The sequence below is a fragment of the Saccoglossus kowalevskii genome, chromosome 8, assembly GCF_978046115.1.
Source record: "Saccoglossus kowalevskii chromosome 8, keSacKowa6.1, whole genome shotgun sequence".
Classification (NCBI taxonomy): Eukaryota; Metazoa; Hemichordata; class Enteropneusta; family Harrimaniidae; genus Saccoglossus; species Saccoglossus kowalevskii.
In genome coordinates this window covers 16,256,138-16,282,088 of record NC_140648.1, presented here as the reverse complement: position 1 = coordinate 16,282,088, position 25,951 = coordinate 16,256,138, and the positions used below count along the sequence as shown (strand labels likewise).

The 25,951-nt window shown below is 35.9% G+C and overlaps 1 protein-coding gene across 4 annotated transcripts in view; it reads left to right on the top strand.

Moving 5' to 3' along the window:
- The window catches only part of LOC100369237 (uncharacterized), a 61,925-nt gene that overhangs the window by 30,971 nt on the left and 5,003 nt on the right, over positions 1-25,951 (top strand). The window contains exons 4-26 of one of the 4 annotated variants that reach the window (XM_085502265.1): positions 6,269-6,406; positions 7,256-8,245; positions 8,994-10,547; positions 11,363-11,639; positions 11,810-11,889; positions 12,146-12,445; positions 14,394-15,989; positions 16,318-16,371; positions 17,654-17,807; positions 18,266-18,400; positions 18,725-18,878; positions 19,308-19,545; positions 19,775-19,909; positions 21,243-21,536; positions 21,734-21,949; positions 22,247-22,383; positions 22,581-22,805; positions 23,275-23,463; positions 23,581-23,731; positions 23,893-24,007; positions 24,127-24,202; positions 24,660-24,885; positions 25,662-25,871. In XM_085502265.1, the coding sequence (XP_085358391.1) occupies positions 6,269-6,406; positions 7,256-8,245; positions 8,994-10,547; positions 11,363-11,639; positions 11,810-11,889; positions 12,146-12,445; positions 14,394-15,989; positions 16,318-16,371; positions 17,654-17,807; positions 18,266-18,400; positions 18,725-18,878; positions 19,308-19,545; positions 19,775-19,909; positions 21,243-21,536; positions 21,734-21,949; positions 22,247-22,383; positions 22,581-22,805; positions 23,275-23,463; positions 23,581-23,731; positions 23,893-24,007; positions 24,127-24,202; positions 24,660-24,885; positions 25,662-25,871 (7,644 nt within the window). Of the gene's footprint in view, positions 1-6,268; positions 6,407-7,255; positions 8,246-8,993; positions 10,548-11,362; positions 11,640-11,809; positions 11,890-12,145; positions 12,446-14,393; positions 15,990-16,317; positions 16,507-17,653; positions 17,808-18,265; positions 18,401-18,724; positions 18,879-19,307; positions 19,546-19,774; positions 19,910-21,242; positions 21,537-21,733; positions 21,950-22,246; positions 22,384-22,580; positions 22,806-23,274; positions 23,464-23,580; positions 23,732-23,892; positions 24,008-24,126; positions 24,203-24,659; positions 24,886-25,661; positions 25,872-25,951 lie in introns of all 4 variants that reach the window. The other 3 variants (XM_002738463.3, XM_085502267.1, XM_085502266.1) reach the window with 3 other exon arrangements.

Sequence of the window (25,951 nt, the reverse complement as noted above, 5' to 3'; positions counted from 1 at the left end):
GAATTACTGATTCCTTTTTGGGAAGTGTGATTGATTGTTATTGTCAAATATGACAGCAAGTTATGATAGCTTATTTTTGTATTGAATTTCAGATTAAGTTAAAGGGCTCAGCTGTATAAAATAAATCTTTCTTAGGGGTGCTTGTTTTAAAAAGACAGTCTCAGTACGTGTTTTAATAGTTTTTTAGCAGTCTTGGCTGGGACGGTCTACATCTCCGATGCCACTACTTTGTATGTAGAAATCTTAAAACAAAAATAGTTGTATCCCTGCTTAATGAGCGTTATCATGTACTTGGGCAAGTTGAAGGGTAAACCATGATATGATGTAAATTCACCTGAGCGTATTCTCGGAAAGTTTACATCAATATGCAAATTATGCTCGCTTGATGATGACATGCGGATGGATACGGTGACAAAGAAAGATGAGCTTTGTAATTTGTAGATTAGCGCTAATGCAAGTCACTTGATTGAGTTACTGTATGAATGATATTGCATAGCAACCGATAGTTGATCGATTATCAGGTGTCTCTGAGACAAAATTAGTCAATTCATTTTTGAAATAAGATCATCTTTCTTTTCAGTGATACCTGATTTTGTCTTTTCGTCACGATTGCGTACGCCTCGATTTATGCATGTGCATTCACAGTTTTAACGGTGTGTGATCCTTTTTATGTTATATACACACGTGCACGTTTCCCAGAATCTATTAATGTAGTACATTGCTCCATAGGTACCAGACTTTTATGATTTGTTTAGTATCTGTTGATTGGGTATTGTATCGAACGTACATTTATAAGTACATATTAAAAGTTTTGTTCCCTGTTTCATTTTATATTGGTTTTTGATTTAGATTTGCCTGAAATGTGTGTTTTTAAATATTGTTAAATACTTTATTTTTGCTTAGGATTAATTTTCGCTGAGGTAGTGATTCAGTGAAAATAACTTTTCAAAAATCAGTGAAAATAAATTCCATACAAAACACCCAAAGTTTTTTCAGCGAAAATTAATTCCAGCTAAAATAAAGTATTTCACAGTACAGGTTTGATCGTTTATAAATTTAAATAAAGTTCGGTACCCAAAAGAAAAATTGTCAATGCTACAAAATTGTTCTCAAATAGAATTTACGAATTTATCTTTCGTTAGATAAAAACAGTTCACTGAGTTACTATTTGATCGAGACGGATTTATCCTACAAGAACATCATTCTTTATTGTACGTGAAGTTAAACAAAATTGACTAATTAATTATTTTGTCTGGACGTAACGAAAAGAATTTGAGGTTGTACGTCAATTTAAAATGTAAATCAGTAAAAGAATGGACAGTTTACCGTCAAGGTTTACAGAACATCATGCACCAAACGTTTGTTCCATGTGGTTAAATACATGATGGAGAGTTTATATGAATGAATTTATAGCAGTCATCAATGGCAATATACATACATTATGTGGATGAGGTTGACCACTTTTCTGGAACAAGACTAAAAATGAGAAATGTATAGAAAAACAAGTTTCTGAAAATGTGAAGAAGATGTTCTTAATACTTTTTGAGACAGAATGTCTTAATGGATGCACTGAAAAAATTAATTTTAATTAGATGAACTTTGATGTTAAAAATTTCATGTACATTATGAGCAAAAATACACATATATTTGTTGGCTTTGGTCACCCTCCCCTCTTTGGTAATAAAATATGTTTTCATTGTACTACAGGGTCTGGGTCATAAATAATGCATTGGGGGTTTTCTTGTAATTGTACCTTTTAATTAAAAGATTTTTATGTTTATTGATCTCTTATTCATTTGAACTAATCCACCACTGGTCTTGTGTTCGTTTAATATCAGTGTTCAATTACATTATAATTACAGTCAATTCCAATCATAGATTTCATTCGTAATTATTAATGTCTTTTTTTTTTTTTTAATACTTTACGATATTACTGGGTATTGAACTGCTGTCTTTGTCTTATTTTTTTTTTTTTGTCTAATGACAGGTGCAAACCAGTATGCCTAGCCAACTTTTGTCACAAATTTGTCTATCGATTCGTTAGAACATTTTGATCAAGTTCAAGATCGCCCATTTAGGCCAAAATCAACAAAGAATATATAAAAAAAAATACATAAACCATGCAAAATGATTCGCCAAAAATTGGGTTCTAAAAAATTATAACTTTCGTAAGGGTGAATAACAAATGAATTTCTAACTAAACTAAACGTTATCATCTACATTCTCTCGTCCTTATCACTGTCTCAACATCTGAAAAACAATGGTCGAAATACTCTGGTGCACTATGCACATAGATTATTAGCTAGTGCAAGTAAATTCAAAATATAATGTGCACGCTGTGCATGTAGAAATTAACACAACATTTTCTCATTATATTCACTAAGCCTAAATTAAGTTCAACCAACATTGTAAGACTACTCAAAAAAAGCAAATTCTTTCGTGATCGCATCAATAGAGAACCCGTAAATTTTGCTTAAACTTTAAAAGTGGTGCATTTCACAACAAGTTAGTGCAGGTAAATTTCAAATTCAACATGCACACTATGCATGCAGGGAAAAAATTCTATTTCAATCCCTGGAAAAAAGAAATGATTAGCGTCAGGTCGCTATGATGGAGAATCCAAACCTTCTCGATATTTGGAAGATGAGCCAGGGTCATCTGTCTGTATTATCATGGACAGTGTTCAAGAGACAACAGTTTGTGACATCCATTATACACTATAGCTTCGTCTCAGATTTATTCAAGCGACTGTGACATGTTTTTTATCAATTATTTGAGGCGATGATTGAATTCTCTCACTTCAGCAGATTTTGATGCGAAGAAATTGTTTGAATGTCAATCTCAAAATTACCATGAATATCAGCTACATGACTTTTGAACTTGGATTAGGCCGCAAATCGGTCAGGACTGTTTTAATGACGTGAATCCCGAACGTACTCGAGGAATACTGATCATTTGGGAAACGGCAGAAAAATAATGAGCATGTTCGAAACATTGTCATTGATGCAGTTCCAGGGTTTGACAGGCGAGTACGTTCGTGAAATCAACCAGTAGTAAATGTGTGGGATCTCAATTTCAAGTCGCGCTACTTTCAGACATTATTTATGTGTTGTGCAACTCATCTTCTGTTAGTATAGTAGGCTGGAAAATAAATCTTGCTTCGTTAGTTGCATTTACGTAGTAATACAACTTTATTTTCATCACTGTCCCACCTAGCTCTTTTCGGGATTGCCGTTTATAAGCAACCCAACAGTTTCATGTTTGTTGTCTTTCTATGAAGGACTTTTGTGAGCTGAATAATAATTAGCATCGCACTCATCCAGCCGAATAGCTGCATCTACTATCGAAATTTTGGTTTCTTTGCATAAAAGTTATAGGAAGCTCGGCCCATGAGTGAAATTAGCGTCCATTACCAAGTAGTGCTTGTATTGTAAAGGGAACTTAAAAACTGCCAATTGATGTTAGTCGATAAGATGTTGACGTTGGATGGCCTCAAGTAAAATGTTATTATACAAAGCATTTTAAAGCTGTTTTATGTCCTTTTTTGTTCCCCTTTGGGATTTTAATTTCATCGAGTAACTTCCTGGTAATTTGTTTATTTAAAATTATTCCGGCACTGCCTTCCTCTGATGACCTATTCATAGTTCTCCTTCATAGCTATTGTTTGTTTCCCCCACCCCCCACCCCCCACCCATAAGTTTTGAAAACTGCAGTAAAAATCTTTGTACCTGTCTGTTATGTGCCCCACTGTGTCCACAGAACAAAATGTCCCAATTTCTTTGAAAAATGATCTCTTTAATGAGATCATATGTCGTTCCCACCAAGCACAATGCATAATAATAATAATAATTCTTGCCCGTTATTGTGAAAAGTAGGCACAGGCTAATTGATTGAAAATTAATATTGAATGCTGTGAACACAATATTTTTGGTTGTCATGGCTCCGTGTACAAGAACAATTCTTGAGTATATATTTTCTAAGCGAAATATAAAAATTGAATTAACTTATTTCAATGACTGCATTCACGGAGAGGAAATGAGAGCGTTTTATGCTGCTATCTGTGTTTAATGAATGAACCGTGTTGCCAAGGGGTGAACACCGACAAAAGCAGAAACCTACAGTTTTAATTGTTCAACCAGGCTCGCTTGCACTGTTCGATAAAAAATGGAATGTGAATCATTTATATATTCTAGGCGGGTGAGATGGCTTCATTCAAAAATAGAAAAGGCTCAAGATTTGAAATAGCTTATTGGAATATTAGTATATCTTGCCACCATTATACATTTGCATAAAAAAAAATTAGACAACCTGTCTATTTTACTTGAATTTTACTGCAATTGTACGGGGAGACGCATCCGAGAATGATCACAAGCATTCAGATTGATGTACTCTTTTGCCGTAACTAAGTAATCTATAACTGAATGAGTTCACATTGCGGTAGTCGAGACAATTATCTGGATTAACCCCTTCCTTTTTAAAAAAAAAAAAAAAAAAAAAAAAAAAAAATTGAACAATTAAAGTATTTAGTTTATGTAAAGTTCATTTACATCCGAATATTTGTTTGCATTCGCACATCAATGCTTTAGAATAATAGCCTTTTTTAAGTTTGGTGGTCGTTGACCGATCGAGGCTCCTTGATCTGTTGCCTGGATATATGTAAAGAAAACTCAATGAAGGAGAAATCGTATCCCAGTAGGGACAACACAACTCTCAGTTGAAAAGTTCACAATCTAGAGTACAATGTCCTGGAGGTACTGTTTTATTCGTTGTGCAAGTATCAGAGAACGGAGAATGGCATTCAGTGTCCCGGAGGTACCATTTCATTCATCGCTTGGTATCGGAGACGTAAAATAGGTATCTTTTCTCTGAATGTGCGGTTGTCCGAAAGATATTTGGGACATGCATGTAGAACCATCTTTGATCATTTTGAATTTGTCCCATTAAAAAAATACTGATAAATGTATTTTCATATTTTTGTAATTATCAATGTGCCAGTTCTATTCAGAACAGATTGACACAATTATTCACTGGCCAAAAAAGTAATTTTTTTTTATAATGTTGAAAGTTGACTTTGACATTTAAAGGATAATTTGCACTGATCACAATAAATTGTGCCAGCTTGTCTATTAGTTGCTTCAAATTTTTCTGTGGATTATTATTTTCTTTCACCATTAAATTCATTACAAAGGTGATATTAAAAAAAGAATTTTTAAAATTATATTCACAGTATCTATGCTAAGAATGAAATCGATTTAGCCACTGTGGGTAATACTGAATTGTTCTATTTCGCCGGTGTGGCTAATACTACGTTGTAGTAATTGCGGCAAAGTCTGATAATATCACATTAGCCAATGACAGATCATATTTTTATTTTTTTTTGATAGCATATTTAAATATGCTAGAGCTATTAAACACTATGTGTGCTGTTATTAAATGATGATCCTTTTCCTTGAAATCATTTGTATCCTGGTGGTTGGTAAAGTGACATAATTGTGTTTGTAGCTATATCTAAAATTAATTTGCCATAGCGGGAGATCCGGATATTAAAAATGACTAAAAATGTCATCACTGAAAAACAAGATGAAAATGAGACGTTTGAAAAAGTTGTTTTTATATTATTTAGGATAAGGTCAAGGTTCAAAGGTCATGTGAATTATTACTATGCAATGTTTCGATCGTTGCCGATATTTGTTGCTGTTAGCCCTTTAATGTAATATTCCATAAATGTCAACTGACATTGACATGGACACGTCAAATTAACCGATTCATGCTGAGATAGCTTTTATTGGTTGTCTAAGTAATAAAACTAAATCGCTGTGGCTGGTCAAGGTGATTACCAGTATGGGGTTAAATAAAAGCATGCCATTGAATCTTTCTACATATTGCTTTAAATTCGGGAAATATTTGTTTTTCAGTCATCACTTATATTTTATAAAGTTAAACAGATGACACGTATGACTCGTGAGTAATGCACTACTTTATGCTACTGATGAAAGATTAAATACCTTGTGTTATCACATTTGATTCAAGACACTTGTATTTCCTGTGACAGTTTAATTGGAACCCCCTGAGATTTGATCACTCATTTTCAGTCATAGTGCAGGAAGAACAACAACATACGAAACTGAAATCCATCTCTGTCCCTGGACACCTCGGTATCCGATCCAACACACCCCGTTCTCCCTCCCTTGGCACAATCGACATGATAATACCCACCTTTTTACAAAAAGATGAATGTCATATTTTCTTCTTTCTCCTCGTTTTCCAGGTTATTCACGTTACCTTGGTAATGCTGTGTACTCACCGTATTTGAGTCCAATGGTGTCAGAGACGCCTGGGTCGATGTATGCGCCTAGCATGAGACCTGCTCAGCAACCACTGGCTGCTTATCATAAATTATACGAAGGTAGACATTTTTGTTTTTACCCATAGTGTGTTAAATTTCTTACTGCCACCACAAGAGGGCTCCCTTTTTTTCTGGGAAATCCATGTTTTAGAACTGAACATTCATTTCGAGGGTTGGCCTCTTGAAGCAGATGGTTTTTTTTTTAGAAATGGATTCCCAAATTCAAACACAGTTTAATAACTAGAAACTTGTCATGGAAAAAGGCGATGTGATTTTGTAGAAACTTGGTTATGAAAGTGTTTCCCTGGCAATTGAAAATAACATTAATCATTTTTTCTATATGCTTTATCAATTGTGCTGTTTACCACAAGCCTTCAGTTAATATTATACATATAGTGCAATACTCAATGCCAAAGTAAAAATTAAAATAAAGCTGTAGTGTCTCCAGAAAAATGCGTACAAATTTAAAAAATAAGTCAACAAAATGTTGGAAGAAAAAAAAAAATCGCAAACTTTATTATCAGTAACCAAAATAATCTAATATCCTGAATTTTTAATTTTTTTTTTTTTTTTTTACTGTTACTAATGTATTTGTTGTGTTATAACTACATCCTTATTTGAGGCACATACAAGTCCAACAAAATTGTTTGTATTTTAGTGGTACATCAATTAGTCCATTAATTCTCACATTTGTTTGGAATAAATGCATTTCTAGTTAAGCAAAATTTCATTCCTGGAAATGTCTGGAAATTGTTTTCTTCAGAATGTAATATAGCTGACCTAATTCTGGAGACCCTGAAGTCAATTTCAGAGAACTTCTACTATTAATCTATTTTTCATTCATCATCTTCGCTTTTTCTCTATTTTTGCCTTGAGTGTATTCTTGAAGATTGTCTTTTATCTTTGCAGCTGACAGTCACATGCAGTTGTCGATGCCAACACCACCCCATGGTGCTGGGATTGTTAGCTTGCCAAGCTCCATGGCAACGCACTCAACATTATCTTCTCAAAAAGAGCGGGAAATCAGCAATGTGAAGTCCTCATCACAGCAGTCTCCAGCATCAACAAAAACTAAAGACTCCAGAGAAAAAGACTCTGGAAAAACGGTGTCAAATGGGAAAGACAAATCCTGCGGCTCAAAATCGTCAGAAAATGTACAAAAGCAAGAAGCGAAGCGAACTGATTCTAATAATGCCCATAACTCTGGCAGCAAAACTGAAAGGAAAAATGATAAAAAGCTGGCAACTAATAGTGAAATAATTGGAACAGGAACAGCATCAACTGTAACATCACCTGTTTCCATGGCAGCTTCTTCTTTGTCGCCTTCTTTGAATTCATCAGCTGGAGGAGGACTTCCAGACACAATTGTATCAAAATTGAATAGTGTCCCTAAAGACGAAAAAATGAATGAAATATCATCTCCGGCTCTGCAGCACCCTCTCGTCTTGCCACATCCAGCATTAGAGGCTGACGGTAGACCAGTAAAAGCATCTAAGAAAAAAGATGCAAGTGGGAGTGAACGTAAAAGGAAATCTAGCAAAAAGAAACACGATACTCCCAGTGAGATTGTGTCACAGACAATGGCCACTGTTGCCAAGACATCAAATTTAGTTACCGTGGCACAAAGTGCAGTAACTATGACATCCAGTGCAATAACTTTACCATCATCATCATCATCATCATCTATTTCCACGTTAACATCTTCTGCTACAAATGTTGTAAGCGAGGCAACAGTCTCTACAAAAACGCACTCTGATTCTGTGGTAACGACCAGTGTGGTATCAACATCGACGAAACACAGCACATCACCGAGTGGTCACTGCCATGGTAACTCGCTAGTATCAGGTCAGACTGTTGTGCAAGTGTCCACGCCAGCTTCTCTGACAATTACATCACATGGTATGCAAATATTTATTAAAATTTAAGCATTGCAAAAAAAGCACTATTGTGGATAAAGCATGATTATGCAATTATGCGTAGATTTCAGCATGTAGACTGCTTGTATTCACCAATTTCTTGTGATTGAGTAGGGCACTAATTTGAGGTCATAGGTCAAAACTGGGAGACACTCAAGTCTGAATTCAGGAACATTTGAGATTTATGCAGTACATGTTAAAATATTACTACTGATAAATTAGAATATTGTACTGCTTTTAGTGTAGAATTCAGTATGGTTGATATATTTCATTTTTTTTATCTTTCTTTTTAATACTATTGGTATATGTTGATGAATTTATTGGATTATGATTTATTATGAAATAAAAAAAAGTGTTTTTCATGTTGCACACAACTTAGTATGCTTTTAATGAAACAATGTTATTTTTGTAATCAAGTCGAATAATGTACACATAATTATTAACATTATTTTTAGTTGCGATAAATCATAATCAAATTTGGTCCTCAAAAAACCTTTAAAAAATGTTTTTGTCCATAATGCATCTTTAGTATTGTGTAATTGAATACTTGGAAGTTTAAAAATTACAAAAAAATGAAATTATTTACCTGTCTCTTGTTTAACAAATGCTTAATATCTATTAGGTTTGAAACTTTGAATTGCCAGAATTGTGCATCATTATGCATTTTTCTAAATTCTAATTCTGGAAATGAATTTCTTATTGTCTTTAACTTTTGTTATTTATTGTTCTAGGTGCCATACTAGCAACCAGCAGCATGCCCTCGCTGTCCTCGACAACTAGCAGTGGTTATGTCTGTCCTTTCTATCCAGGGTATGTCTCACATACACATCCTGGGCATGACAGGGAGAAGGACGGACACAAGGTTCATGCCACCACCTTTATGCCTGAAGTTGGGACTGTTGCTAGCGATCTCACGGTGTCGAGCGTATCTTATTCCTCAAACAAAAGCAAAGAATGTGATAAATTGACAAATTCTGATTCTAAAATTATAAAAGAGGAGAGGACTAGTAAGGAATCCACAAATGTGCCTGTTTCTATAGCAACACCTATGAAAAATAGAACTATTGAAAATGCAGTTGGAAAAATTGTAGAAAATGCGTTAACGCCACTACAGTATTTGCCGTCAGGAAACCATGGCAACCAGAAGTCCGGGAGGAGTAGCGAATCTGTGAAAAGCTTGAAATCATCAAAAAGCGATAGGCATGAAAAGCAGAAGAAGAGTTCGCGAGGGAGCAACGAGCATGGGAAGAGTAAATCTGATGGAGTTGTAAAGTTGGATATTCCAAGTATGCGACAGAATGAACGAGTTTTAGAATATCGAGATAGTCGGACAGACGGACATCATATACTGCAACAGCCCCCTTCACTGCCGCATTCTGAGTTGACTCCTAGTCAGGACGTGCCGAAGGAAGCTGTGAAAATACAAGACAGTTCACAATTTCGGGATATCATCCATGATCACAGCCAACAGGGTCGGAATGTGACGTTAGTGGACAATACGCCTTCAGTTTCGATAGGGGAAAGGACACAGAATGTGGGCCACTCATCGTACATGGATTTAGAAACGCAACGACGTATGATGGAATGGAACCAGCATGTCGCTGCTCAACACGTGGCCTCGCAACATGGATACTATTATCATCTACCTGAACATAGATACACTGAATCAGATTCAATAAAAGCCGACGGCAGGCAACAATCGATTAGGGACGCTTCTGAGGCGGACAGTGGTGATAGTCGTAAAAATGGACAGAAATCAAATGAGGAAAATTTGCAACATTGTAGGAATGTGAAAACAGTTGTAGCAAACAGGACTAAAGTATTACAAGAAGATCCAGAGCAACATTCTGGTAGTCATAGGAACAAAGCCAATCACAGCAAGCCAAATAACAATAAAATAAGTAAGCATTGCGATAATAGTAAAAGTAGCTCTCGGAGTAGTAATACAAATGAGAAAGGTCAGTCAATGACCAGTGCACAAGCTTCTTTCATGCCTCCTCCACCATCAGAATATAGTCCTATGAATTTTTATCCCGGTAACAAAGTTGGGGATGGACGTTATCCTCCTGTAGGTATCGCCGTGGCACAACAGAGGCATGAGCGGGAAGGTGAGGCTGCACAGATGTCGCTGTCATCATCTATCCCAACACAATCGCCAAAACTGTCCACACAGAAACGACCGTCGCCGTCAACCACTCCGTCACAAAGGCCACAGCAGCCTTCACCAGTGTCGCTACCATCCTCACAACAGCATAGTCGACCGTCCAGCGGAGCCTCAAATAAAGGTAAATATTAAAACAGTATTTTTGAATGTTTCGATATTTTGCTCTTTTTAAATGAAAATAAAATTGCTATTTCTTATTCTTCAATGACGTCCATATTAAATATTATAAATCACTCAAAACATAGGAAATTTTGAAATTGCGGACGAGTCTTTGTAATATTTAACACTGCAATATACTTAGCTCGAAATAAGTGTAACTGATGTTGGTGAATGGCATTGGCTCGAATTTTGTGGGCGGCACTAATGTGTAAACCAATCATAAATCTGTATAATAAGAAAATATTAACATATCGTTAAATTCTCAAGTCGTCAACTCAGTCATTAATAGTTGTTTATAGGTTGTGCACGTTATATTCCTGGTTGTCTATTTGATGTTTTGTTTGCTAAATCTTCACACATGGACGATTTATATTCGTAATTGTGTTATACATTCACTGCTGTTGCATATATCCAATATGACGCTATGTAGTGACCTAAACGTTAATGACCTGAACTTGATTGAAGCTGTTTTACAACAGCTTGACTTAAAAGGAAATAATCTTCATTGTTTAGGGTCCATTGTAAACCCTACATGTGTCTTAAATAATTAAATATGTAAAAAAAAAAAATGGACGGACAGCCTCTGTTATTGTTCCCAAAGGATTCTCAATTTTATGCAAATTCCACGATCAACAATATTCATTCTTGCTACTCATTAGCATTCGGAGGATTATGAATGAATATTTCGTAATTTGCATTTTCTTGAATGCATCTGTAGCGATAAGTTTCTAAATCGATTCTATTTTAATTTTATAATTTTAATTTTTATAATGATAGAGTGCACATCAACGATGACACCCTCTGTCAGACCGGACAACTCGGATGAATCTGACAAGGACGAAAACAGACACTCGTCACCTGAAAAATCGCATCACTCTTCTGAAAAATCTCATCAAACATCAGACCGATCACGCCCACCGTCAGAAAGATCACATCCTGCCTCATCAGAGAGATCGCACACATCGGAAAGACTACCAGCGTCATCTGAGCGGCCACATGGTCATCTTCCACATCACAGTATTGATCATGATAATGAAAGGGAACAGTTTCTACGGTAACCAAATCTTTTCAGCTCCACATAGGTTACATTTCAATATTTCAATATATTTGAATTTTGCAAATTTTATTTTGTGTGTTTATGCCTTTAATTTCATATTTTATAATTTTTGAATTCATTAACTATGGATATAACTACAATTGTATCTTCTATTATTGTTATTACAGAGAGCAAAGGGATATGTACATGAAACCACCTTCAGCAAGTCACATGTTAGGAGAATTGAGTTCAAATCTCATTGTCACGGGTGAGTGGGTCGTCATATGTATGTCTTCAGATAATACTTTTCAGCCCCAAACACGTTACGTAACAAGTATTTCGGTATTGAGTAGTCTTTTTCGTAGATACTCAGTGACTGAATGGAATTCGCATTGCATTGTGCACCTCGGCAATTCTTTGCAGTGGTCCCCAGTTTAAATCACACATATGGTACAGTACTTTCTATGTAGATTTTTTTTAAGATGAATTTTTTTTTGATATTTGATAAATTTTTTTCAAATCAGGAGGTGGTACGTTACCCCCTGGAGTTCACCAGTGGGAAGGAACAGAAGCTGCAGCTGCAGCCGCGCAGCAAGCCCATCTTGCCGCGACAGCAGCACACTGGCTTCCTAGAGCTGCTGCAACGAATGGTACGCCGTTATGGTTAACGCATCCACCTTACGGGCATCCTTCACTTCATCATGGTAGTATGGATGGAGCCAGCACGCCGCATGGACACGTACAACTCCCCCACACTGGTTTGCTGGCGAGAGATCCGGCCACTGGTCAGATTGTCATCATTCCCTCAGAGCACGCTGGTCTTGGTAAGCATCTCTGTTCGAATACTGTAAAATACTTTATTTTTGCTTGGAATTAATTTTCGCTATTTTCGCTGAAGTAATGGTTCAGTGAAAATAAAATCCAGCGAATATACCTTTTTTCCTATATTTTACGTTCAACTCGCCAAAAATCAGTGAAAATAAATTCCATACAAAACACTCAAAACATCTTTTCAGCGAAAATTTATTCAAGCTAAAATAAAGTATTTCACAGTAGTTCACTCGAGAGTATAGCACACTACTGCTTTTAGGTTGAATATCACTCATCAATATAAAACATAGTCTAATTATTTGCAATTAAGGTAGCGAGACTATTATTTGTGTTGAAAATTACGATTTTCACATTTATTTATTAATTGATGAAATGCACCATAAGCTTTCATATGATAAAGTCAATATAACATAGAATGTCATGTAAGTTGGTTAAAATGTAGATTTTCTGAAGGAAAGCAAGGCAGCCTCAGTAGTGTTTTCCAAAATCAACAACACAGGTTTAATCTGTGTGCCTATAAGTTTCAAAGATAAATTCAAGACAAAGCAATGTTAGGATGTGTTATCAGTAGCTATCTGACACACAATGAGTGTTTCCAAACATTTGAGTGGTTTGTCTCCGCCCCTGTTTGTTTCACAGATTAGTCATTTGCATATGAATGTGTCAGACGCAAGGTCACACAGCCACTGAAAAAAATCATTGATTTTGGTGTTTTCATATGCCGAATTTATCCAATTATAGCTATCCCATTCCTTTATTTTGTTGGTTTCCAATGGCCTTACACATTTGGATGTCCCTACACATGGTAAAACAGACCTTGATGGGAAAACAAATTGATTGTGCCGATAAACAAGCTTGAAAATCTTTGCTGTTACTTCATGGACGTTTTCTAGGAGTTTATGTTTTTCAAAATAAAGGTCTTTAACAAAAAATAACGTATACTTATTGTCGTCGGATTAACACCAAATTTTCACAGTTTTAAGGTGACAGTGAGAGGAACTTGAATGTGTCCAGACAGACTATTTCATCGATTATTTACCAACGAGTTGTGGTTTGAGTTGGGGGCAATGCGACTAAAACAGTAATTGAAATTCAGCATACTATTTTTTTAAACGTGTTGCTTGAAAAAAACTGACCAGACACATTCAATTTACCGGACTATTGAACAACTAGGAAAAGTGAAAAAAATACTTATCGCCAGCATAAATGCGTAATTATTTTTTTTACAGAAAAAGTAATTTTTCACCTTTGGTTGTGTAACGTGTCGTAGAATGCAGATATGGGCATGCAAAATACACTTGTGAAAAGCTTGAAGTCTGGCGATTCTAAAAATATATACTTTCCTGGGTCTATTTATAGTCATTTAGTCACAATTAGAAGATGAAAACAAGTATGCAAATAATAGTCCCGCTACCTTAACTTTAGGTGACTATGAATAAATGACAACCCCCTCCCACCAATAAACCATTTGCAAGTATCACGTGGTATTTTTGCTGGAGTACATCATAAATATTGTCCACTTAGAGATGTTCTCTCAAAACAAAAACGTAGAATGTTATAGGACGGCAGTCGTCACGCCCTGTCCTGTTTGATATGGGACTCATAGCGACGTATACAACGCGTGTAAAAAACATTTATTTATATATATATATATATATATATATATATATATTGAAAATGGTCCTCTTGTTTTCCCCCTTGAAAGTAATAGAGAATCTTATCTCTCAGGCCAACACAACTACAATGTATTAACTCAGTGTCTATTGTTTATCAACAAGCTTAATTTAAGAGAAGGGCTTGAATTCATATTCTGCAGTTAATCTGTTAGTGTTTATATTGGTTAGAATGGTTCCTCCCAGATTTGTGAAGTTGAAATACAACTTTACTATTGCAATTAAATGTAAACCATATTTATAATATTTGTATTTTTTTCTACTGTAGAAATTTTGGATCGTCAATCTCTATGGCCGTACACCAGTCCTTCCCCACATCTGCAACCGCATGGACACCAACTGCAGCAGCTTATGCTGAACCAGCATCAGTACAGTCCACTGCAGCACCAGCAAATACTGCAACGTCAGGAACAGCAGCAACGAAGTATGGAGCTAGCGTGGCAACAGCAACAGCAGCAGGCAAGCATGCTTCAGCAACAAGCCAGTTTCTATAAGCAGGCTCAGCGTTACCAGGAGGAACAGCAGCAAAAACAAAAACAAAAACAGCAGCAAGAAGCCAGGGAAGCTGAAGAACGACAAGAAAGAGAATCTCAGGCTGCTGCAGCGGCTGCTGCGGCGGCTTCTGCTGCAGCCCTTGCAGCTGCTTCATCGGCGCATAATGACAAAAGTGCCGCAGAAAGTGAGAGAAGTGTAGAGAAAGAGAAAAGTTCAGATGATGAGAAACCAAAAGTTGAAGAGGACAGAAAAGACAATGTGTCTTCACAGCATCCCTATTTTCCCACAATGCCCATTGCTGGTCAGCCACATTATTCATTCCTCTATCCTCCAACTCCTCAATATTTCTATGACCATCCAGCAGGTGCTTTTAATGTCCCCACTACTACTTCCAATGTTTCCATGGTGAAGCCTGCTGTCAGCACATCCAGCTCGTCTTCTTCACCATCAGCAACAACTGTTACCACTTCTGAAGTTACGATAACAAAATCCTCTGTTTTGGTCTCTTCCAAAACGGAAGTGACTTCGCTGCGAAGCACCAGCGTTCAAACGGTGACACCTCCGGCTGAACACAACACTGTTACAGAGATTGATGGGAAAAGAACTGATGTTATCAAAACTATAGAGACTATAACCAAGGAAACAAAAAAGATGGAAGATAAGGCCATAGTGGTAGACTCTCCAATTGATGTGGTGAACGATGTTCCTCCATCACCGTTGTTGCCCCAGCAACCACAGTCGCCACCATCACCGCCACCATCTGTCGTCCCACAGCAGCAAAGCCTGGGAACCATGACCGAGTTAGTCAGTAGTGAGGAATACAAAGAGGAAGAGTTTGTAGAAGATGAAGAAGACGAAAAAGAAATCAAAAGCGAACATTCTGAATATGTTGAACCTATGATCGAGAAGAAACCTGACTTGGAAACTCTTTTGAAACCTGCAGACCCAGTCTCACTGAAATATACGTCCACGGTAGAGGATCTCTCCGAGTATGCCAGTAGTTTGATTGCACTTAAGAAAAGTGAATTAACGGAACTGAATCGTCCACCACCATCTCCATCACCATCTTCATGTTCATCTCCATCACCATGTCCATCGCCTCCGGTTACTGAAAAGTCAGCTATCTATGAGATGACTGAGACTGAGAATAAGATGGCAGCTTTGGTTCCTAAGATGGATCTCAGTATGGAAACGTTTGATCTCATCAAAAAAGAGAAAATGGTGTCCGATGACATGGCAACTGTGCATAGTGTACTGTCGCGTACTCACGGTATAGATGCTGCGCAGCTGGAAGCCATAGAAGGAATTGCGTTATTGAGTGAAGCGGCCGTACACCAAAGTCTGCACACGATGGTGGAAGATAAATATGGTAAGTTTATTTGTTTTGAAGTCTTGATTCATATAAATTGTTCTGGCTGCTTTAACGCTACTACTAGTTTCTTGGTTTTTCTTTTTCTTCCCTTTTTTTTTAAAAAACCAACTGATCATTTACTGGCATTCTAACAGTTAAACATTGAAGAAATCTTATTCATATCCTAAGTAAAAAAAGTTGTTATATTTTTATTTTTAGTTATATTTCAGACTGCTAAATTTCTCATGGAAGTTTTAAAAAAAAAAGTGAAAGTAAGAGTACTGTAAAACAACAACAAATTCCACAACCTTGTATCATCTTTCTGTCTTTACAATTTTTTTTTCAGAACGCAAGACTGAGATGAGCAAAGGGCACGATTTAACTGATGGTCGTTACCATGGTAACGAGTTTACTGATTTAAATGCTAATCATTATTCATCTAGCTGTCAGCAAATTTCATCCTCCTCTTCCTCCTCAGAATTCGTCATTAAAACCAAAAGTAAAGTATCAGTAACAATTAGAGAGGAGTCATTAGGTACGTTCGTTAAATATCGACTCCTAGTTATCACCCTTACAATGCTAGATAGTATATTTAAATTAATATTCCATGCATTCATGTTTGCTTTATCAGAACTGCATCTCTAATACACCATTCCTATATATCGTACCCTTGCAATGACGAACCGCTTTTGTGACGTCAAAACGACTGGCATTATATTGATGAAGGCAGTGTCGATCAAATCGTTCAAATTGACCACTGTAGTTGTTCTCTGCTAGAATATTGGAAAATCTTTCAAAAACAATCATCCATGACGGACAACTTACCTGGGGTAAAAGAAAAATGATATTGACATGTTGCCTGTTTATGTCACTAGAGGGCGTTTTTATAGAAAAGTTTATAGAGGACATGTACCATATTTACTCTATTGGAAAGCATATTACCAGTACAGCTTTGCTCTATGAAAAAGTGCATCTCAAATTGTATACTGGATCATTAAAATACAACTTGTTTTGATTATGGTCACGCCTTTTATTTTTGCATGCACATGCGCTATTAACGCTATATGTTAAATAACGTACTCTGATCACAATAAAGGAAGTTTCAGCAAATTTAATTTTTCTGCATTTCAACACATAAATAAATGACTGTACTTCATCTTTAATTCATAATGCTTTATTAGCTCCACTGTATTAGAATAAGCAAAGCTGCTCATATCATTGATTGTCCGTTGTCGTCGTCAACTTTACATTTTCGGTTACTTCTTGAAAACAGAGAGTCTGCTTGCTTAGATACTTAGTATATACATGTACCTTGGGTGGACCTCTTTCAGATTTGTTCATTTCATCTCTACTTTAGATACTTTTTCAACTCCCTAACTATATAATGGAGCTATATCAGCTAACTTCTTGTTTTCATTAATTTTACAAATTCAGGAAAATTTTAATGGCATCCTTAAATAATTTCAGAAAATGTTTAACCATAATTTTATGTAGAAGTTCTTGAAGGAAGGTTTCATCTCAATGTGATGTCATGAAATTTCATGAATTTTTCTAACTTGTTAAAATACGAAGATAAATTTGTTTTACGTACTTTTATTTTGTGTCATTAACTACAAATTTTCCTGATTTTCGAAGTGAGAAAAAATATTGAAATGTTCAGCTTTTTTTTTTTTTTTTTTCAGGAAAAACTGTTTGTAGTGGGTTAAAGCTACCTATTGGTACGGATGGAATGGATGCAATGGAACTGGAAATGAGGATGAAACTAGCAGAATTACAGAGGAAATATAGAGAAAAGCAAAAAGAATTGGCAAGGTTACAGAGAAAAAAAGATAGGGAGTATGTAATAGTTAATTTTTTTTTTCACCAGCACACAGAAATCAACTTTTGTCACAAAATATACACGCACAACTCCTTCCATTTGTGAACACAACATGTAGTGAATGGATTAATAAGTTTTTAACAGCATACCATGACGACGAAAAAAATGGTACATTGTTACACTTTCCAAAGCTGTCTTGCATTATTTACGGCATATAAAGTGTATTTATATTGTTATCGAAATGAATTTGATTCAGAATAAAAAATCATTCTGAGATTACTCGCAGCGAAGAAATATAGAATTTTTTTAAAATGGCAGTAAATATCCTCGCTGGAATTTAAGTCCTAAGACCTTTCCACATTATTCAGAACGTTCTAAATTTGCTCTATGGTAGATCTCATCAGAGGCTACAAATCTGCATATGTAAAGTTTCCACAATATTTCCTAAATTTTCGCCATATTTTTTTTTTCCTAGTCACAAAAGTGATGATAAAAATAGTAGTCCAGTAAAGAGAGGTCCTGGTAGGCCCAGGAAGAGGAAATTCAGCGCAGTTCATCAAAAACTATCACCGAGTAAATCAACAAATTCACTGGAGGACTTGGAAAGAAGGTAAATATATTTGAATTGTTCTCTGGTAAAAATACGAAGGGAATGAGTTCTATTATTCTATTTTGCCGTGTCAGTTGTGTATTCACTGTGTATTTGTGTATTCACTGCATGCTTTAGTCGCATTTCACAACATTGTTTTTCCCATAATATATTTTGAAAAGTCAATGACTGTTAACAGTTTTTGCAGTTTTATGGTTTAAAAATGCAACAGAAAAAAAAATGTTTGCGCATTTCAACCTTGACTTGCATAATTTGTACGAAGCAAGAACACATTTTTGATTCATTTCTCCAGTTCAAATAATTTTTTTCTTAACTTTTTACCAGTGTGAAGAGTAAATTAGGCAAGAATCGAATCCTGGATCCGTCTCTGCCGATTGAACCACCGCCACCGAAGAAAAGGAAAAAGGCTTCAAAGGATAGTGAAAGAAAATCATCCAAAGACTCATCTTCCAGCTTCACAGGAGACAAAGCTGAAAAGGTGAGTGTGTAAAATGTCGTCATATCTCGCAGCTGCCACCATATTTCTGTAAACTACTGTGAAATCTGTATTAGAAACTGCAGCTTCTATTAAAATGTTACAATGCAACAGAGGGTATGCTGCTTCTATTAGAGCATCTACACATATGAGAAATGATGAATCGTTGGTTCTCAATTATTCAAAAAGAATGTGTGCGACTTCTATTAGGGATACAGCTTCTAAGACAGATTTTATACGAATATCATAAACTACTAAAATTTTCGTTGCTTGGTCTTTACACGATTTAATAATTTTATGATATTCATGAAAACATAATTTTTATGAAATTCCCTGACACTCTATTTCATAATTTTCACCGACTCGTGAAATTAATGAATTTATGTCAGTCTGACCTCCTAAATAAAATACCAACTCTGTTTTTTGTTTCAGCCAAAGAAAAAGAAATCCAAGTCTCTTCTTGAGAAAGCTAGCAAGATGGCTGCTGCGGGCGGTATCCAATCAGAAATCATCAGCAAAATTAAAGTAAAGACAAGTTCTTCTTCACCATCAAAGAGCAAAAAAAGCTCTAAGAGCAACATTGACCTGTTGACCTCTACAGACAGCATCAACAAAACACCTAAAGTAAAGAAATCCAAGTCAACTTCTCCAGATGATGCTCATATCAAAGGTATGTTTAGATTAGATTAGATTAGATTAGATTAGATTAGATTAGATTTAAATTTCCCTCTATATCCTGCATCTCAAATCCCCCCCCCCCCTCCCCCCGCCCATCTAAAAAATATTATTTTAAATTTTTTTTTTTTTAATTCCAAGTTTTTCAATTGATAGCATGCAATATTTTGGAAATATGTTATAAATGAAATACGGTAAAGTATTCAAAACTTCTTCATCTTTAGTTCTCAAAGAGAAGAAAAAAGATTCTGAATCTGGGAATAAAAATAAAAATAAGACCACTAAATCCAAAGGGAGAGGACGTCCAAAGTTGATCTGTACAAAGTTGACCTGCTCACCACCTGACATTGATTCATTAGGTGAGGCTTATCAGCGAACTAGATGCTTCCATTTTTTCGATTCTGACAAGTTTGTATATTTCTTGCGTCAAATGAATGTACTGTTATTTCTAAGAAAGAAAATATTGTTTCAGATCCCTTGTCATCGTTTAGTACTTTTTAACTCAACAATGTTAACACACACACACACACACACACACACACACACATGTTACTGAATGTTATTGGCAGTGTTATCGTTGTCAGTGTCAGTGTTGTCGTTGTCAGTGTCAGTGTTGTCAACTTCCATATATTATTGTGAATCGCTTTACTTTCATGTGACAGTTAGGAAAATTGTTAAATTTTGTAGCAGTGCCAAGAGTTGTCACAACTTTGTCCAAATTGCGTCTTAAACATACTTACAATAGCACTATCGCCAAAATTGCAATAAGCGGTAATTTTATTTATCTAGCACCTAAATCATTCACTGTTCCATAAAAATTTGTATCCGCATTTGTTCGAAACATATTTTCACTCATTAGAACCTAAGTCACCAACATTTTTAGACTATTGACTTCACATTCTTTCGTGTACGTCGAATGCAAAAGCACCATAGCCCATGACGGAAATAGAATACTGGCACTAAATGCAAACGTTGGCATAGTGCGGAATGTATTCATTCCAAATTAGGGTTGTTATCTCTCAATAAATTACTACGAGTAAGAAAAAGAGATATAATAATAAGCTTATGAGAATACCGCAAATAATGCACTCAGGCATTATGGGATGGCATCAACCTCTGCTTGGCGATGGCCGTGTGCATACTTTGTGGTATTTTCAAGATAACCTCGTAGTTGTCTATTTTTGGACCCATTAGAGTGAAAATCACCAACATTTTGTCATTGTGATTAATCTAGATGTTGTAAGATAAGAACAAATGATTTCTGGGTACCTATATTTTCGAGTACCTGCTGACTTTTGTCTATGTGTTACTATGTCAAGCTGTATTTATGGCCTGTCAGTATAATGTCAGTAGTTCTCAATTATCTTGAACATAACCTAATTTGAACCCCCACCTCCACATCGCATTCTAAAATGAAACCTAGAGTGCCCAAGACATTCAGTCGTGTGATACTAACAGCTGGTTTGAAACCATTATTGAAATATTGACATGATGATATGTTTTGACCCTATTTTAAGAAGGCTCTAACGTGGCCACAATGATCGGTTCCCATTAACTACTTCCTTTTTTTATCATCACACGAAGAGCTATCAGCTTGCACTGATTTTTTTTTTTGCTGTTTATCTCAAAATCTAAACTCCGTAAAGTGCATTGAATGTTAATGACATTTTAAATGACGTCTTTCTACATTAGATATATTGAACCTTGGTGACATGGAAACGGAACCCTTCCCAGTGGACATTTCAAAATGCCTGGAAACCACTCCAAAGAAACCAAAGGAAGGTAAAGAGAAGAAAAGGAGTAAAGATAAGGCAAAAGCAAACAAACTGAAGAAGAAAGCTCAGGCAGAGGTAGATTGTCATGGTGATGCGGCTGTTAAAAGTAGATCTGATAGATATGATGACATTATCGAAGACGTTGTAACGCGTTACAGTAAAATAAAAACTGAGACTCCTGAAGTTGTGCAGAGAAGTATGGATATTTATGGTGAGTATTTAATTTTCTGTCTCTGCAACCAATCACGGCCAATGTATGCCACATGTAAATTTCATTTCTTTGATCTTTATATTCGTTCATTGCTTTAATTCTTCTTTCAATTACATCTTGAGATACCGATACCGATACGGAGATACTCATCAAAGGTCATCTTTCCATGTAATTTATTTGTCGTCTTTAATACCCAGATGAATCAAATATTGAGTTGGATGAAATGGCCATGGATGGTCTTGGTCTTCTCACAAAGTATGCGACTGCCGCTTCTCCTAAAGTCTGTGCAAAGAGAAAGAGGCACAGTTCGGGTAAAGAGTCAGAGTGTTCAACATCTGATGTGGAAGTGAAGAAAAGGAAACCCGGACGACCCAAGAAAAGTGTATCACCAGCAAGAGTGGAAGACGTTCAAGGTGATTACTTAAGAAACTAGTTGCTGAATCATGATATTATAAAAAATTTCAAAATAAATTGTACATAATTTTCTGTGTGCTCTCATTAAAAAAAAAGTTCAGAGGTTGAGTGACCTTTGATATAAATTCCTGATCCAGTATGTTTTTTTGTCAAGCAAAAGTTTGACCTTTGACTTTTGACTTTTGACCTCTGTCCTATGACCTTTGACCTCAACACCAAATGAAATTTGTAAACACTTAAAGATAATAGTCTGGTGTAAGTTTGTTCAAACTTATTATACTCCGTTTTTGTTTCAGGGAAAGTCGGTGAGTCATCATCAAAGAAGACAACAACCAGCAAGCCCAAATCACCCAAACCAGTGACTAACGAGAGCAGAGAAGAGAAGCCCAAGAAAAGTAAGAAAAAGAAAAGTAAAGAGGAAGAAATAGCGAAGGTATGCTTAATCATACCGTTTTGCACCAAAAAAATGTTAGCCTTCTGCTTGCCTTATAATTTAAATGTATTTCAAATTTAGATGTTTTGATTGAAATATTACAAATGTAGATTTTGACATTATAAATATTTGAAAAATGTTACCCAAGAGTTCCTGCATCAGTTTTTATTTTCATTTTCAATCTTTCTGTATTACAGGCTTTTAAAGAATACGTGAATACTGAGCGGTCATCTTATTTAGAACATGAACGCATTTGGCAGAGGCGGCGAAGTGAGAGAATATTTCTGAGTGACACCAGCCCTGTCCCATCCCGCGATGTCAGTCCTATCAACAAATCCTCTCTGCCAAAGAGCGGACAAGAAAATATTTCATCAAGATCTCATAAAGATGATGAAACCCCACCAACTATTACACCACCAAAGGTGAGTATGGAAGAAGCAACCGTTGTTGCATCCTGGCAGCTGATGTGTATGCAGTGTTACCTAAGAACAAAAATTCTGTCCACCTCGATCCTATCAAACCAGCATCATCCATTTTTTTTTTTGGTATACTTCTTTGCTTTTTATTCTACTATTTTTGTTTATTTATGACAACTTAGTGATTTTTAATGAAGAAATAGATATTTCTGTAGTAATTCATATTTTTGTATTGCAATTAAGGCCTCTGGCAAGTGAAACCACACACAATACATTTGGTATTCATTTTTACAAACTCTGAAATGTTTTTTTGGTGAAAATTTTATAAAGAGTTGACCAAATATAATGTGTTTGGTGATCTGAAAACAGAGAGTAGTTCTTAGTTGTACAACCACTTCACCCAAGGTGGTTAGAATACACCTTCTCATCTCATCTCATCTGTATTCATCATTATTATATTCATTTGTTTTTGCAGAAAGCTAAAAAGTCTAGCAGCAGTACCAGCAAAGGGAAGTCTGTTTCCACACCTGAATTTCCACCGAATGTTGATGACTATGCAATGCCCCTCAGTCCTGCAATGATTAAGAAAAAGCCCTCTAAGTCAAGTGGTAAAGATACAGACACCCCAGGTTCAAAGAAAAGTAAAGTGAAATGTAAAAAAAAGGTACCAAAAATTTACATTACATTGAAACATATCATGATCTGTATTATATTTGAAATAAACGTGGTAGTGCTCGACATGAATGGTTTTTGATTTGCTTTGAAATTTTCCTAATCATAGATCGATTCCGATGCCACGGTCAGTGCAAAGCCGAAGTCAATGCATGAACATTCATTGCAAGATGACGACATTTACAGCAATGATGGCTACGGTAGTGAGGATGGTGAAAACATACCCCTTAGTTCACTGGTGGAAAGACCAATCACCCCAGGTAAGTCCTCATTTCAGTTTCATTTGCATCATGCGATAAAATAATCTCCACAAAGTTAGGGATTCCGCTATAATGCCTTTCTTCCTTTATACCATCTCTATTTATTTTGAATTCCTAAAATTATTACCAGTAATTTCAACATAGATTATATTTGCTTTCAGAGCCAAGGTCTTGTACAATTGTCCCAGAGGAGTTGGTAGATGGTCTACGGGTGTTGATACCATCTGAAGGGCTGTTTTATACAGGGCATATCAATGCTATCCAGGCTCCTGACATGTAAGTGGCAGCCATTTTGTTTTGTGTTATTTAAAGTGATTACATCTGAATTCTCATAATTTAGTGTGACAAAATGTCAAAGCAAATATTTAATTATGATTAATATGTTTTGTTTGTAGTTATGGTGTTGTAATAGACGGAGAAAGGGGAAACAGACCACATGTTTACTCACAGGAACAGATATTGCAAGAAGCTGTAAGTTTTTTTTTTGAAAAAGTACATTACTTTTATAAGTCATGTTTCCTTTAGAAAAGTAGATTCCTTTGCAAGTTCCTAATCCATTTTGAACTAAAAACCAGAGATAAACCTATACTGATTTAGTAGGCCAAAAGCATCAGATAAAATTTCCTGTTTTGATAAAATGAAAAGCTATCAATGCTTAGACTGAATCTCAGCAAGTGATAGCGCCCTCAACAGACCAACAAACCATTTCTTACTCTTTTTTTTTCTTCACATTGTGACTTAAGAATTGTACACCTTTAGATTAAAATTGCTGTCAAGAAAGTTTTCCAAATTTTAGGTTTATATTGAACCAGGGGGAATTTAAAGTTTGTAGTATTCAGTTTGAAGTTTGTAGTATAAGAGTTAATTAGGTGACTATTTGATTATTGACAAGAATTAACTCATTGGTTTTTGAAATGCCTCTTACCAGATTCATGATGTCAAGCCAGGCTCCACACACTACTTACCAGAAGGTACCCGCGTATGTGCCTATTGGAGTCAACAGTACAGATGTTTGTATCCCGGATGTGTCTCAAAAGGAAGTCCCAATCCAGACATCGACGATAAACTCATCAATGTGGAATTTGATGATGGTGATTCTGGTAGGATACCTTTGGATCATATCCGGTTACTGTCCCAGGATTATCCAATTGTTGGTAAGTAAGAAATATCACTGATCGGTAGACCCAAGTTTAAATCCTACCTTAGGCTGAACATCAAAGGGTTGGCCCCCTACCCTGGGTGAGTGTGCCACAGACTCAATGGGAAGGCCAATTAAGGTTCGCAGGTGCTTGTGTTTGACCGAGCCTGGTTGACTCCAGTCTTAAAAAAAAAAGTCAGGAGTGACAACAGTGACATTCAATGTCCGGAACTGTCGCCTAACACAAAAACATTTGAAAAAAAATAAATAAATAAATATCACTGTCCAATGCCCTTCAATCAAAGCTATAAACTAAGAATTATGTTTGTTTTACCTGTATTGTATTCACTGAATTAGAAGCGCATCTCCAATAAAACTGCACGTTAAACAAAAGTATTCTGGATAATTAAAATGATTCATATTGGCTATACAGCTTTGTCATATGCGTAAGCAATATGTGCTACTTTTAGAGAGCGAATACCATGCTTGCTGTGCCCAGGATATGCAGGACTATTAAAGCAACACAGCTGATATTGCATGTGAACATTTTATTTTACATGCTTTTTATTTGTTGCATGGGCATGCGTATCGAACATGTTCGTGAGACTAGCTGTGAATTTCTGATCATTATTATTCATCAGAAAGAAGCATGCTTAGAAAGAATAAATTAAATCTGTCAATAGTATAGAAATACACAGAAATATGTGAGTGATTTATTATATTTTAGTGGTGCTATTCTGCTGATGATTTAAATAAAATTAGCATTTTTTTTATTTTGATTAAAATCATTAGATATCGAGCCATCTCCTATTATGCCCCAGCGTAAACGTCGCCGTCGTACGTCTGGAGACATCAGCTCGGATGGTAGGGACTCAACGTCTCGAATGTCGGGTTACTTTGAAACATCACTGGGGGTCTTGGATACCAAGGAGAGTGGCACATCAAGTACATCAAAGGAACATAGTAAGAAGACAAAGAGCAGAGGACGCAAATCTAAGAAAGGTCAGTCTCACCTTTGACATGGTCACATGACAGGTCACATGGTTAATGAGCATTAAGTGAAATAATTAATTTTTTTTTTC